Genomic DNA, 13996 nt, shown 5'->3' on the forward strand with positions numbered 1-13996 from the left:
TGGGGCCTCGGCAAGGACTTCCAGTTGCTGCTGGCATCAGGAGAGATCGTCGGATTTCGGTTTGTGTCAAAGCAGGACATGCTCCACATTTGGGCGAGCCGGCGGCCTACTGACCTCCCTAGGTCGAGAATCGCCCGAGCAGAAAACCAGATCCTGCATCGAAAGCTTGGCGTGCCTATTGACCTTCCTAGGTTGAGAATAGCTCCAACAGAAGACCGACCCTCATGCCAAAGACTTGGTGTGCCATCTAACCTCTCTAAGTTGGAAACGGCCCGAGTGGAGGACTGAGCCTACTCGGAATTCCTCTTGGATCTCAATCCAGGAATGCCTCTAAGACCATAGTCCAGAGATGAAAGGAGATACCTTTGGCTGACTTAGGACCTCCTTTAGCCGAGATCACTCAGAATTCCTTAGGAGTTGAACTCCAAGAAGATCGATGGAGAAGCCCAAGACAGGTTGAAGCCCCACAAGGGGAAAAGCTCGGTGCAACGACCTAAGCTCAAATCAAGAAGTGGTCGAACATAAGTAAAGGCCGAAGTTAGATACTTTGAGAATTCCTTTTCTTTTACTATTATCTTTCGATGTATACTTTGAGCTCGGCCGAGCTCGAACGAAAAGAACTGCATAAAAGGTCAAAGTTTGGGGCGACGACCAGAACACAAGCAAAAGCAAACAAAAAGGATGAAAACTGAAGTCAGATATTTTGGGAAGTAATGACGCCTCGAGGGAAACCCTGCAATAATGATGCCTTGAGACAACTCGGATACGACGACGCTTCGAGAATATAGATCAATGCATTTATGGCCCATGACAAAAGTCTCACCCTCGATTGAAGTGGCGATTTGACTTCCGTCGCCTGAACCGAAATGCAGTTCGACCTTGAAAGTGGGGAACAAGTGATGAGGAAAATATCGGACACCTCAACCTTGGGCCAGACCGACCTACTTGACCTCGGAGATAAACTGATGTAAATGATTCAGCCCCCGCATCAAGGAGCTGATCAGCCGAAGAGAACAATTAGCACGTGTCGATAAGGGTTGACATTTCTAACAACCGACGGCCTTGGCAGCCAACAATCGTGGTAGCACCATGCTCTGTATCAAACCTGCGTTGCATGCCGCCCGCATGAACTGATTTCCACATCGCGACCATACTACCGATCGTTACCTGGCCATTAGTGCACGCTATGTCAGCCCATGTAACGACAAATCTTACCACCTATATAAAAAGGTAGTCCGAAAAACCATAGTTACACATGCAATATTATTTATAAGTTACTCTCTGTTGAAATTCTCTTCCTTCCACATCGTTGCCTCGTTATTTTGATTTAGGCATCGGAGCATCCCTGCCGGAAATGCTTCGACAAGCGGATTCCTTGCAAACCACTAGCCATGGTATGTCGTACCATACCGGACGATACCAAGTGTTACATACTGGTTCAGTATCGGTACAAATAGCATACCGATCTTCGGTACGCCAAAAAAAATCCGTATTGTACCATACCAATACTATGCTAGTGTGGCACCCGGTACGACGAATCTTGCCACCAACAGAAGAGACCAGCACCCAACACATCAACCGGTCTCCTCAAATCGCCTCCAGCCAATCTCAAGGTCGATCAAGTTGTACTCCGACCTTAGTTTGGATTCGGCGGTAACAGTAGTGATGCTAGGTGTCAAGCCAGCAAGGCTTGTCGTGTCCCGGGGTGGGCTTGCCTTTGAAGGCCTCTCCTTTTAGGCCTGTTAACGAGCTGAGCCGAGCCCGAGCCTGGGAGGCTTAGGCTCGGCTCGTTTCACAGAAGCTCGGGCTCGGGCTCGGTACCGAGCTCTGTATTGTTCTCGAGCTCGGGCTTGCTTGGCAGGCTCGGGCTTGAGCTCGTAAAGCTCGTTTCAATTACGAGCTCAAGCCCGAGCCCAATATAGAGCTCGATACCCCTGAGAGAGAGGACGGTTTACGAGCTCAAGCCCGAGCCCAATACAGAGCTCGATACCCCTGAGAGAGAGGACGGTGAGGTGGGGTCCTGGGAGAAATCCCAGGCGGGGCGGGCGAGGACGAGGAAGTGGTCGTGGCCGCCGCACCAACCTCAGATGATAGGGCGGTCGCGGCGGAGGAAGTCGGCGAGGTCACAGCCGTGGAGGGCACTAGAGTTGAAAAGGGGCGGATGGTAGAGGAAAGGGAGGGCGTCGAGGGCGGTGTAATACGAGGGTGAGGCAGGGGTACTCGAGGAGGCAGCGGTGGAAGAAGGGCTCGAGCATGTAGGGGTCAGTGCAGTACCAACTCCGGGAGCGGTTGTGGGTGCAGGGGCCAAGGCCGTGATTGGCGAGATAGGGATAGGGGCAGAAGTTGTGGTCGTCGTAGAAGGAAAAGGCGTTGCAGGATTGGAGGAGGTCAGTATTGAACCGCGACGGGAGGTCGCAGATGTGGATCCACCGCCTTTCGCACTCCGTCTGCCGCTGCGCCTCTTCTTCCTTTACGACGGTGACTTCCTCCTTTCCTAATAATGGAAGGCTACCGCCGGTTTTGGAGGTGGATCGGGATCGGGCTTGGCAGGGGACAAGGAGGAGAACAGAGAGGACGAGAGAGATGATAACAAGAACGGAGGGACGAGCCATGGATGCGAATGAGAGGGAGGGCCTTGCCCCTTGGGTTGGAATCATTGGATGCAGGGTTTCCAAGTAGTGAGATGAGATCCAGATCTAACCATGCATAGTTCTGTTGGTGGCGCAATCTCGACAGGCGGATTCCAAAGCCACCCCCTTATTTGGTCATGTTAAATCATGGGCTCTGTTTGGACTCGTGAGCTGCTCGGGCTCGGATTTAAAGGAGCCTCATTTTGGTCAAACGAGCCCGAGCCAAACTTTTACCAGGCCGAGCCCAAGCAGCTCGGCCCGTTAACAGGCCTATCTCCTTTCAACCCTCTATTTTGCCCATTGCCACCTCACGGCTTCTCTACTCATTGCCATGGCAGCCGGCATGGAGTCGCCGTGGACCTAAGGTTGGGTCGGTTTCTTACTTTCGGAGTGCTATTCCTGTTTCTGTTTTCTGTTTTCTGTTTTAGCGTGTACTTTTGCGTTGTTCTTTATCTCGTTTAGATCTGCAAATTAAGCTGCCGTTTATAGCTCTGGGGTGGCCGTTACTTAATGTACTAATATAAACACCGCGACTTTTTCCTATCTAAAAGAAAAGGTTCTCCGTTGAATGCTTTTGGTCGCTTGGTGTTTTGGAAAAAAGAGAAGGAAGCTTATTGAGGTGGTTGAGCGCAAATGGTGAATTTATGGGCATTATGGATTGGAAAACAGCGCAATGAAAGATTGGATGGTCAAATAGAATGCAACGAAAAGCTCAGCAATTCAGAGTTTTGGCTTTGGAGCTTTTGGCATGCCTATATCATTCACGTTCTGCTGAGGGTATCCATTCTCGGATAACATGGTTGCAAATTTGACCTTGATGCATATTGGTCGGACAGGGATCAGACTGGTATTGCTACTTCTTGAATGATATATTTCTGATAAATAGTCTCACTGAGAGGTAATTTATGTGGAGGCCTTGGGGAACCCAAATAAACATCTTTTGTAATTTTCAACAGGAAGACTGAGTTCAGTGAAGGAAAAAAAACGTAGTTTGGGGAAAATATTTTTTAAGAAAAAAAGACTGGATAACAAAATTATACTTGCTTTTGACCGAGGGGGAAAATGAAAAAGTCTGGGACTGCATTTCATCATCTCACTGGGAGTCAAGATCATCTATATACAGCAAAGGAAACTAGCTTCTAGATCGAGACAATGCGTTCAATGCTCAAGCTGATGATGAAACAACACTCGTATCCGTAGCCTGTTTAGTCAAACGACAATATGTAGTTGAAACGATGGATGGAGCAGAATAAACATGAGGAAAACGACCATTAGCTGTAATAGACCGGCAGATAATTAGCCATTCTCAGGATCAGTGGAATGCAAATTAATTTTTTTCAAACAAATGATGAATTTGTTGAGATGCAGTGTGTACTATTTCTTGAAGCTTCTTTACTAGTCACCCTTTATGCTGTCTCCATCTTCGGTCTCCTTGCCAGTTGCTATGAGCTTTGAGTTCTTAAGTTCCTCAAGCTGCAGTAAGATTAGACAAAAAAAATAAGGATATCCAAATTGTAAAGACAATGCATGGTTAATCATTTAAAGAAAAAAAAACACAAATTTCTTTTTATTTTTTATCTTTCTTCAACTGTTCTCTATTATCTAAAGGTCTACAACAGCACAACTCATGACACTCAAGAATTTCCAGTTAAAATCTTACAACCACTGTATCAGGTCATAGTTTGGGAAGGAAAACAATCAAACACACTTGCAACACAGAACGCCCTCTGCTCTATACCATGCCTAGGGTTTGGATATTCCCTAACACCATCTGCTCCACACCATGCCTAAGGTTTGGATATTCCCCAGTTTGGACCTAGTATGCTGATCATAGAGGTATCAGCTTTCGAAAATGAATGAATAATATGCAGGTTTTCTAGCATCAGAAAGGGGAAAGAGGAAAGAAAAGAGGATTCATCCCCTATCCAACTTGGTAAATCTTGCATCAACCTCTTGTGAATCTTACAGCAAATATCTATCAAATTTTTAGATGACTTAAAGCAATTAACATTGAGCAACGAATTGAACTCTTAATTCACTTGTAGTTAACTTCTAATAGCATGACTCATTGCCAACATTGGATCTGACTTTGCCTGCATAAGATGGCCCATCAACACAAAATCATAAGAAAAACCAACAGAAATTACAAGCCTAACAGGTGTCCTCTTAATTAATTTTCATGATTTATGTGGCTTCTCCCAATGTGAAGATCCATCCACTTGCCTCTGTTTTAGTAGACCAACCACCAGGAATCTTGAGAACCACTATAGTAACATGCATTGTTGAACAAATCCTAAAGAACTTCCAATAGGTTTTGCAATGTATAACTTCCAACTTCACGGTGGTCTAAAGTCCAAGCAAGTTCCATCTTTCTCAATGGAGCCAGGGCATGAGAGATCTGGTGGTGAAAACAGATGAACGAGACTGCCAAGCACCCAGGAGGACCCATGAACTGGTCAAACTAGCATTGGATTTGTCAAAAGGTCCGTTGGATGAAGCATGATAGTCAAATCACGCTAATAACAGTTGGAAGATGTTCAATGCCCAAGCCCAAGTGTCAGATATTGACACCAGTAGACAAAATCCAATGCTTGAGTTAGCATTGCATCAGGCCCAACATCAGCAGCCGAACAAGAAACATAGAAGAGTTACCCGATGCCAAAAAATGCAGCATCAGAACATTCGGAAATCTGGATATTTGCATCAAGAAAATGAAAATTTCCTAATGTTAACAGACCAATTTGACACGAAGACAGGATCCTCCAAATGACATTACCGACCATCATAGAGCAGAATTCAAAGTAACATCATAGGACTAACTATTTCTACATCACAACAACATTTCTTGGGAATTCGACAAATTTAACAATGTCGAATTTTTGAGACAAAATTACATGCATACATGTTATATGTATTGCATGTACATATGGAATTGAGAGGACCATTTCTTTTTTGGGAGAAAACTGAAAGGACCATTTCAGACATTAGCAAAATCAGTTGGGTATAATTGTGAATGACAATTGGTAGAGAAAACAGTTAGTCAGCCATACATTGTAACAGCTACAAGAACTGATGAAGCATTCAGCAATAAATATGAAAGAATTTACTGCCATGCATCCACACTAAATAAATGCTAAAATTATGTATGTTCTAATATAAGATATGCAGGTCTATCTTACTATCTTCCCAGTTGCTTTAGGTAAATAGAAATATATTATTATTCGTAGGCATAACAATTTACCTCTCCGCATGTTTCTTTATGAGCTGCCACGAGTTCATCATACTTTAATTGCAAATCTGCCTTCTCAGCTTGTAGCTTTTCATATTCAGAAATTGATGGGCCTCCTAATTTCTGTTGAACATACCTGGCAAATGAAAAAATTTTCACTCTCATTGCACCAGAACTAAGAAATCTAACTTTACCACTCTTTTTGAAGGGGAAAAAAAAAAGATAAGAAATAAATGCTGCAGTACAAATCTGTAGAAAATAAAACATGGAAGCATTTTCCTGAAGGTATAAGTGAAACTTGAGGTTTTCTTAAGATATAGGCTTTCCTCGTGTGGAATTAGAAAGAACTCTCTCGATGGTTCAATATCCATTTCCTCAGGCAACTGGCCACATTGGATTGAGATTTTTTTCCCTAGGAAATATTTTTTTTGTCACGTCAGAAAGAAGCTTCTCTATATTTCCTTCAAGACAAAAAAAAACCGCGGTTTGGTGTCCCAAAATCACACTCATGCTGCTCCATCAAGGTACATTGTTTGCTCCCTTAAGCTAGGTAGCTGAATGTTGTTATAGACCTTCCTTACCAAAACTACTCAAGCCAGGATCTCCACAGAAGCATGATTTTTGTGAATTTAATGTTCAGAATGACATAATCAGAGAACTTACTCAACTGCAGAGTGAGGCTTGTCATTTTCTTCATATAGTGCAACTAGAACTGCAAGGAAAATACAGAATGGAAATTAACAATAACAGTGATTACCAAATATCTGAACTGATTTACCAAAACAAAACAGACCCAAGGAAGCCAGTTGAAAACCTTTAGTCAGAGCATCAAGAACACCACTGGACTCTAGATACTTCCTGAAAGCCTCCTTCTTTGCTTCCCTTTCCTGCACAAAACATCATCTACTTAGGCACACACTTTGAAACGAATTATTTAAGATAATGATTCATACAAACAGATTTAGATTTAGAAAAGGGTACCATCCTAATAGACAATATATACTATGTGGTCTATGATATAGCAGTTAATCTTGTAAATCCACCCCCTGGATTTATTTCTACTTACATTTAATCCCTGGCCTGTTTGTAAGTGTGTAAAAAATTGGGAAAACCATGGAGAAAAAACAAAACTATTTATAGGGGGGCGAAACAGAAAATGTTAACTGTAGATCGGCTAAACATAACATGGCTGTCAAATAAAGGGTTGAGTTTCTCTCTATGCAAATGGATCTCTCTCTCTCTCTCTCTCTCTCTCTGTGATCTAATGAGATATAAGTTTTTCTCCTTTTTTTTCCAGGAGGAAGCTTCAGTTGTAGCTTTTTACTAAACTCGTTTTCCCTCATGAAGGATTATATTTACTTTTATAATCAATCACTTGTCAAAATCAATTAGGAACTTAAGCAGAGGCTGTTAAAATCAAAGAGTTGAACTCATTGTCAAACTGCACTCTTATTTCCTGTTCCACTGTTAACTTTGAAGGGCAATGAATTCATTGTTCACTCCATCAGACTAAATTCTCATTTCGCTCATTTTATGTACTTTGCTTCCAAGGTTTGAGGAACCAGTGTTTCTTTATTTAAAGGTCTTTTGTTCTTGTCTGTCATTAAATATGGCAATACAGCGGGAGAAAAAAAAAACACAAACAAAGGCTGCTGGTCAGATAATAGTTATTTCTTCCTAAGAATATAAAGGCAGCATTCTATAAAATTCTTGATCAAAATATTTGCAATCATAAGAAATCTTTAGTAAGTCAGATTTGAAGAAATTCTTTACCACTCGGCTCGGGGTTTTATATTAGAAAGACAGGTCATATTCTATGTTAACAGGATGATTGTAACTAGGGAAGCTCAAATGAGTTTTTTTTTTCCCTCCAGAAAGCTCGAATGAGTAATTTACTACAACAATTCTGTTAACATTATCTGCAAAACTTGTTATTAAATGCCAACAGTATCCTTTTGGCCCAGATCTACATCAATGTGGTACACTATCTATATCTGATGAGTAAGTTACAGGATATTCTTTTGCCAAGTTCAAAAAAAAATTCCATATAGAGGCGCTTGCAAGTTGCGATTTTACTTATACCTTAGCGCAATCTTACATATACCTTAGCCAGAAATCCTCTTATAGGTACATTGTAAGCCCATGCAAAGCTTAATATCTTGTCAGACCTAATGGCATAAAAAAACATAAGCAATCTGATTCCATCCACCAAAACATAACCCTAAACACAACAATTTCTTAATTTGAGTAAATAAATGTGACCTTTCGACATCAGCCAGACAGAAGACACATCGAAAAAACAACACGTAGAACACAACCAATAAAACCCAAAACACCTAAAACAAATGCAAGAAATACGCCCGATTGCATGCGGATCAACATCATAAACATGGAAAACAACATCGAGGAAGGACAGAGTCAAAAAAGACAAAATGCAGGATGTCAAAAAGAAGATGAAGTGTGATTTGAGGAGCATACCATCTTTGGTGCATCAATCCCTGACAGTGTTCAACGGAGAAGAAGTAAGATCCGGAATCAAGAACTGGAATTAGGGTTAGGGCTAGTGTCAGGAAAAGGATGGGAGGCGATTGAGGCTTGGAGAAAGAGTTTGAGCGGTCACTACCCGCGACGGTGACCGCAACCCAATAAAAGGTGAGAGCTCGAGAAAGCAAAGAATTTATTAAAGTAGGCTCTGGTTCCTTAAATTCTCATAATATTTCTTGAATATTTTTTTTTCCTCAGTGCAGAGTAGCGTGAGCAAGAGCGGAGCCTTCTTACACGATTTAGGAAATAAAATTACGAAAATACCCTCCTGGGGCCCAGTGCTTGGTTTGTTAGGGCGATTCTGGGCCGTCGGATGAGTTGATTCTTTTTTGGAGACGTTGACGTTGACTCGGAAAGACGGAACGGGAAGGAAGGTTGGCTCGGCGGTCGGTGTCACGCAGGGCCCACAGACATGCAGCCCACTCCCAATTATTCTTTTCCAAACAAATAGAAAATTTATTATAGCAAAAAAATAAAAGAGTAAATAAATTAGAAATGAATTAGAAATACTAGTTAGATAGGTAAGAAATTATTTGAATACAATTTTGTAGCCACTGAGGTGGTAGCTCAGTAGAACTGAAAGTTTACTTCCACCCGCACGGTTCAAGTTCGAAACGTGCGGGCGTCGATTAAATGTGGAGATTTTCGCTCGGACATATGGGGTGAGAGAGCTTATTGGTCCGATGATAGCCTCAGTGGTGCCGAGTGTGACGTATTCACATGAAGGAGTCGTGCTGCAGCCCAGAAGGGTAACCGAGTCGGACTCACTGATGAAGAGGATATAAGTAAAAACGGCCGGCGTGCCCCACACACGGTCAGTTCTGCTCGCATCGAACATTCTCCTAGCAGGGTGGAGGTCCAGTGGGGGCTGCTATGCGGAGGTGGGCTTGTCCCTTCCTCCCCCCTTCCCTTTTTTTCCTAAGCAAAAAAAAAAAAAAAAAAGATAGATAAATATATGAAAAGTACAAATAATTTCTCCAAACAAGTAAAAATTGTAATTTCTTTTATATAACTATAATCTAAATTTTATATTTTGTTTTGCAGTGTAGGTTCAAAGTAGTTTTATAATATATAATTCTCAAATGCCAAATATATAAAAATTACATATTATTTTAAAATATATGATGTATTTTTATAAAATAAATTATTAGAAATAAAAGCAATGTCAAATATATCATTGCATAAAATGGTTCCGTGGCTTTCCTATTTCTTTTCCCTTATGCAGCCCACACGTTATGAACTCTCACCAAAGCATTTCAATTCTTATGTTACCCACATTCTTTATCCTATCCAATTAATCAGTCATGACTTGGTTCTCAATTAGTAAATGAAGTCTAACTTGATCTAATAAAGTCTACATAATTCTCCACGGACGGTTCGGAATCGGATAATTATCTCGAGTTGGTATCATTATTCATATAATCTATAGCTCGGGTCTCTTGGAAAACTTTCCTCTTAGTAAGGGAGTCAGTCTCTCCTTCCAGAGTCTGTTTATGACATAGCTTGGCTTCGCAGGTGCAATGCAGCGGGAGCCATAGCTCATGACAAATAGAGTATGGGTGTTTTATTCTTATTTCTAAATAATTTATTTTGATTGCTCTTTGGTACCTTAATTTTCTTTTTCACCCACAGAAAAGGGATAATTGATCGTATGCAATAAACTTGATCCAATGGTATCAAATTTCGGTGTGAAAGTTTGCAATCTCAGCACCGGACTAATAATAAAATTGATTCAACATATTGACATTTGATATATCTTTTTGTATTAAGTATCAATTTGATATCGGTATGATACATGGAATACAAGATGGTATGCACTGATATTACGAATCTTGGCCAGAACTTTATATACTAGAGTTCTGTTACAAGAGTCCACTCGCTTCAATCGTGGAAGCCATGTTGTAGATTCGCTTCACCAACCCCACCCTGGTGGCTGGGTGCTTTGGTGGTGGTTATTTCCCAGCACAAGGGCATCGTATGGACTTGATGTCTGATATGATTCAATAAGATTAGTCATTTCATATCATATGAAACTATGTCAAAATCCAACATGGCTTTCAGTCATTTCATATAGCTCTGATCATGTTTTGTTTCGAATCGGGCAAAACCACCTGATGTCGCTGGGCAGCGATCTATACCACTTGGTACCAGCATATGGCTTTTAGAATGATCTACATTGCTCGCCAGATCTAGTTGACCAGAAATATTCGAACTTTCGGCGAATGCAGTCTGTCTTCACCGTTCGCGATGGAGCGGGGCTAAGCACAAGCAGCGAAGCTTATTCGGGGGTGCAGACTTCGTTATTAGGGACTCGCGCTCGAGGATGGTGGCGGCTGGTGGTTGTCAGCTATCGGACACCACTGTGCTCGGAACTGAGCTGCGAGCGGCTTGGGCGAGCATTCGTTATGCTCGACGGATGCTGTTGGCCGACTTTATCATCATGGAGGATGACTCGGTCACTGTAATAAATTGGATCCAGGGGGCTCGAGTGGCCCAAGCGTCCCCCTGCTTCGAGACATTTGGTCTATGGGCGGGGATTGGATGGTTTTTTAGGCTAAACAAGTCATTAGGGAGGCCAACAGTGCGGCGGACTGAGTGGCCGCTTATATAGCCAATCGCTCCGATGGCACCTTGTAGACCCAAGAAGAGGATTTGCCTAGGGCATTACGTAATATTCTATTTTCTGATTTTATTGGGTGTGATCATACTCGTGTAGCTTAACTCGCCCGTCTTAGCAGCAACAACAAAAAAAAAAAACACTTGGCACCAGCAATACTATGGTTGGAAGTTAAAAAAATTAAAAGCCTCTATATCGTATAGAATGTGTACCTTTGAGGAGTAACTATACCGTGCCAACAATAACGTAGAAAACGAAAATTAAAATGACGTAGAAAAATAAACATCCACAAAAATCCATAGTTGCCGGTCCTTGGCATAGATTTTGCCTATGAGTGGTATTCATGAGAACTTGGGGACATACTTAAATAATCTATAGTAACAGGAGTGTTTGGTCTTCCTTGGTCATCCATTGCATAATGTCTCAAATGTCCACTCCCCCCCGCAAATAAATATGCTCGGAATAAACAATTAAAGTAACTGATGTACAAATTCTTTCAACCATTTATTCAATAAATATTCATTCTACCATTACAAATATTTAGCTTATTATAAATAGATATCAATGCTAATAAAAACGGGATGTTTTCATATATATACATACTATATATATGTGTGTGTAGACACACACACATACATAAAATATATATGTAATGTATAATGTAGATACGTATGTATGTACGCATGCATACGAGAGAGACTGCTATTAGACTAAAATATTACATAACCACAACAAAAATCTTTCTAGCTATATGGATGCATACCTGAATAAATCTCTCCCCTATTGTATTTTACATTACCATTTTGCCCATCAAACTTTTGAATGTATTTAAATCTGGTTATCATATCTTGATATTTTCCAACTTTTGATTTTCTTGTTTATTGTAATGGATCTACCGAACTCTCACTCCAGCTTTATACATTTCACCTTCTTTCTTATTAGTCATGCGGGCCCCATAAAAGCTACGGGCAAGCAGAAACAAATCCCCATGCTTGAAACATCAAGCCAGTGAAAATTCGAAAATACTGATAATTTAATGAGTGAGATCATCGCCTCATCCTCATCATTGCACCCTCTCCTCCTACCCCTGGGTCCTGCTTCTCCCCTCCACCTCTTGCGTGCTTCCAACACTTGGAGATTAAAGAGATATTCAAATGATTAGAGGGGTTTTTTAGAGAGAGTTTTTGAGCCTTGACTACAAATATTAGTCACTTCAATGCTTATGTTGCTGTTAATCAAAGTCTTTTTTTTGTTTTATGTATTTTTTTTTTTTGTTGCTAGGGCAGGTAGATCATACCTGACGAGTACGGATACACTTAATAAAATCAAAAAATAAAATACATCGGAGTGTTGGGCAACTCCCCATCACCAGTCCATAAGATACTACCGAAGTGACTGGCTACGTAAGCAGCCACCCAGTCCGCAGCCTCATTAGCTTCACGGAACACATGCTTGGCCTGAAAGGCCCCTCCATTCCCCACCATTGCCCAGATATCTCGGAGCAAAGGATAAACGCAACCATTATCCCCTGGTCCCCCGGATCCAACTAATGACAGCAGCCAAGTACCCCTCCACGATGATGGATCTGACTCGTAAAACACATCGAGTGTGACGAAGGCTCGTCTAAGCGGCCCACAACTCCACAACTGAAACCAATATGTCGAAAAGTTGACTGCTCCCTGCAGCCACGACTCTGGCAAACAGATTCCAAATAATAAAAACCCGCACTGCCCCTCGTACCTCCGTCCAAGACAGATCCGTCGAAGTGCAGGATTGATGTTAATAGAGGAAGATCTTAAAACAGTTAGCAATGATGGGAGCAAGTACACATTCTTTTAGCTTTGACTACAAATATTAGTCACTTCAATGCTTGTTTTGTTGTTAATCAAAATCTTTTTTTTTCCTTAAATGTGTTCTATTGCTTGTTTGATGCAAAGAATTGCAGGGTTGATGTTAATAGAGGGTGATCTTAAAAAGGTCAGCAATGATGTAGCGAAGTGCACATTCTATTCCATTGTTTTTTTTTTTTTTTTTTTTTTTTTTTTTGGTTGTTGTGGCTTCCATTGTTGTTTTTTGTCAGCATGCTTTATACTGTGTATTTGGTGAGTAAATAACCTAACAAGACTTTCTTCCTCTCCAAGCATATTATCATCGTCATCAGTTACTCTAATTTTTGTTGGTAATATAACATGAAATAATGTGACATTCTGCTTGACACAAAATTTAGGAAGAAAATTGTCTAAGATTTAAATCTATCCAAAAGGGTCAAAAGTCATATAAGTGCAGGAAAAATAAAATTCTTATGGTTATCATCCAGTGATAAATTTAAATTTATCCATTTTCACTTATGATCTAGAAAGCATAAAATTGTCTACAGCATCTCCCAGAAAGACTTTAATTTCAAGTCCTGCACACAATATCATAGGCTAACAGATATGTCTAAGGATAACTATTGTGGTAGTTTGCGGTATATTTTATTGATCTGCCATGCAGATGCAGTCCAATAATACAACTGCTATAGTTTCATAAAAGCAAGGTCGAGCCATATAATTTCATATAGAGTAAGCAAGTGTTAGCTTGTTTTCCTGAATTTCTTCAAACTCCTGCAACGCTTTCCATGGCCATTTATTTTAATAGTTTTGTTTCCTTTTATTTTTCCCTTTTTTCTATTAAGCACTTGATGAAGGGTGAAAAATACTTACCTAAAATCTTGATTTTAGGAGAAGTTACTTTTGGAAATCAAGCAAACCTTTACATGATTCAAAATTCATTTATTTTTTTTAAAATTATAATTAATCTTAACACTACCATTGAATATCATATTCTTAAAGATTTTGTTTGCTTATAGTTGGGTGATTGGGACAGGTTAAGAAGTTTTTCAACTACTTATCCATGCCTCATTACACCTTAATATCACATCGGGTGACCTAAAATCAATCTAAAATCACATGTCGCCACTGATTAGGGTGGGGTGAG

General features: G+C 40.8%; 1 protein-coding gene across 2 annotated transcripts; it reads right to left on the reverse strand.

The window, feature by feature from the left end:
* Nucleotides 1–3633: 3633 nt before the first annotated feature.
* LOC103710175 (c-Myc-binding protein) lies at nucleotides 3634–8593 on the reverse strand. 2 transcript variants are annotated; one of them, XM_008795806.4, is made up of 6 exons: nucleotides 8338–8593; nucleotides 6674–6746; nucleotides 6523–6571; nucleotides 5872–5995; nucleotides 4006–4103; nucleotides 3634–3905 (listed from the first exon to the last, which is right to left on the reverse strand). In XM_008795806.4, the coding sequence occupies exons 1-5, from the start codon at nucleotides 8338–8340 to the stop codon at nucleotides 4026–4028; spliced, it is 327 nt and encodes a 108-aa protein (XP_008794028.1). In that variant the 5' UTR covers nucleotides 8341–8593; the 3' UTR covers nucleotides 3634–3905; nucleotides 4006–4025. The 2 variants fall into 2 exon arrangements, with proteins under 2 accessions (XP_008794028.1, XP_008794027.1); XM_008795805.4 differs by having other exon boundaries at nucleotides 3657–4103; nucleotides 8338–8592.
* Between the last annotated feature and the right edge of the window lie 5403 nt (nucleotides 8594–13996).

Source organism: Phoenix dactylifera, chromosome 16 (genome assembly GCF_009389715.1).
Source record: "Phoenix dactylifera cultivar Barhee BC4 chromosome 16, palm_55x_up_171113_PBpolish2nd_filt_p, whole genome shotgun sequence".
Lineage (NCBI taxonomy): Eukaryota > Viridiplantae > Streptophyta > Magnoliopsida > Arecales > Arecaceae > Phoenix > Phoenix dactylifera.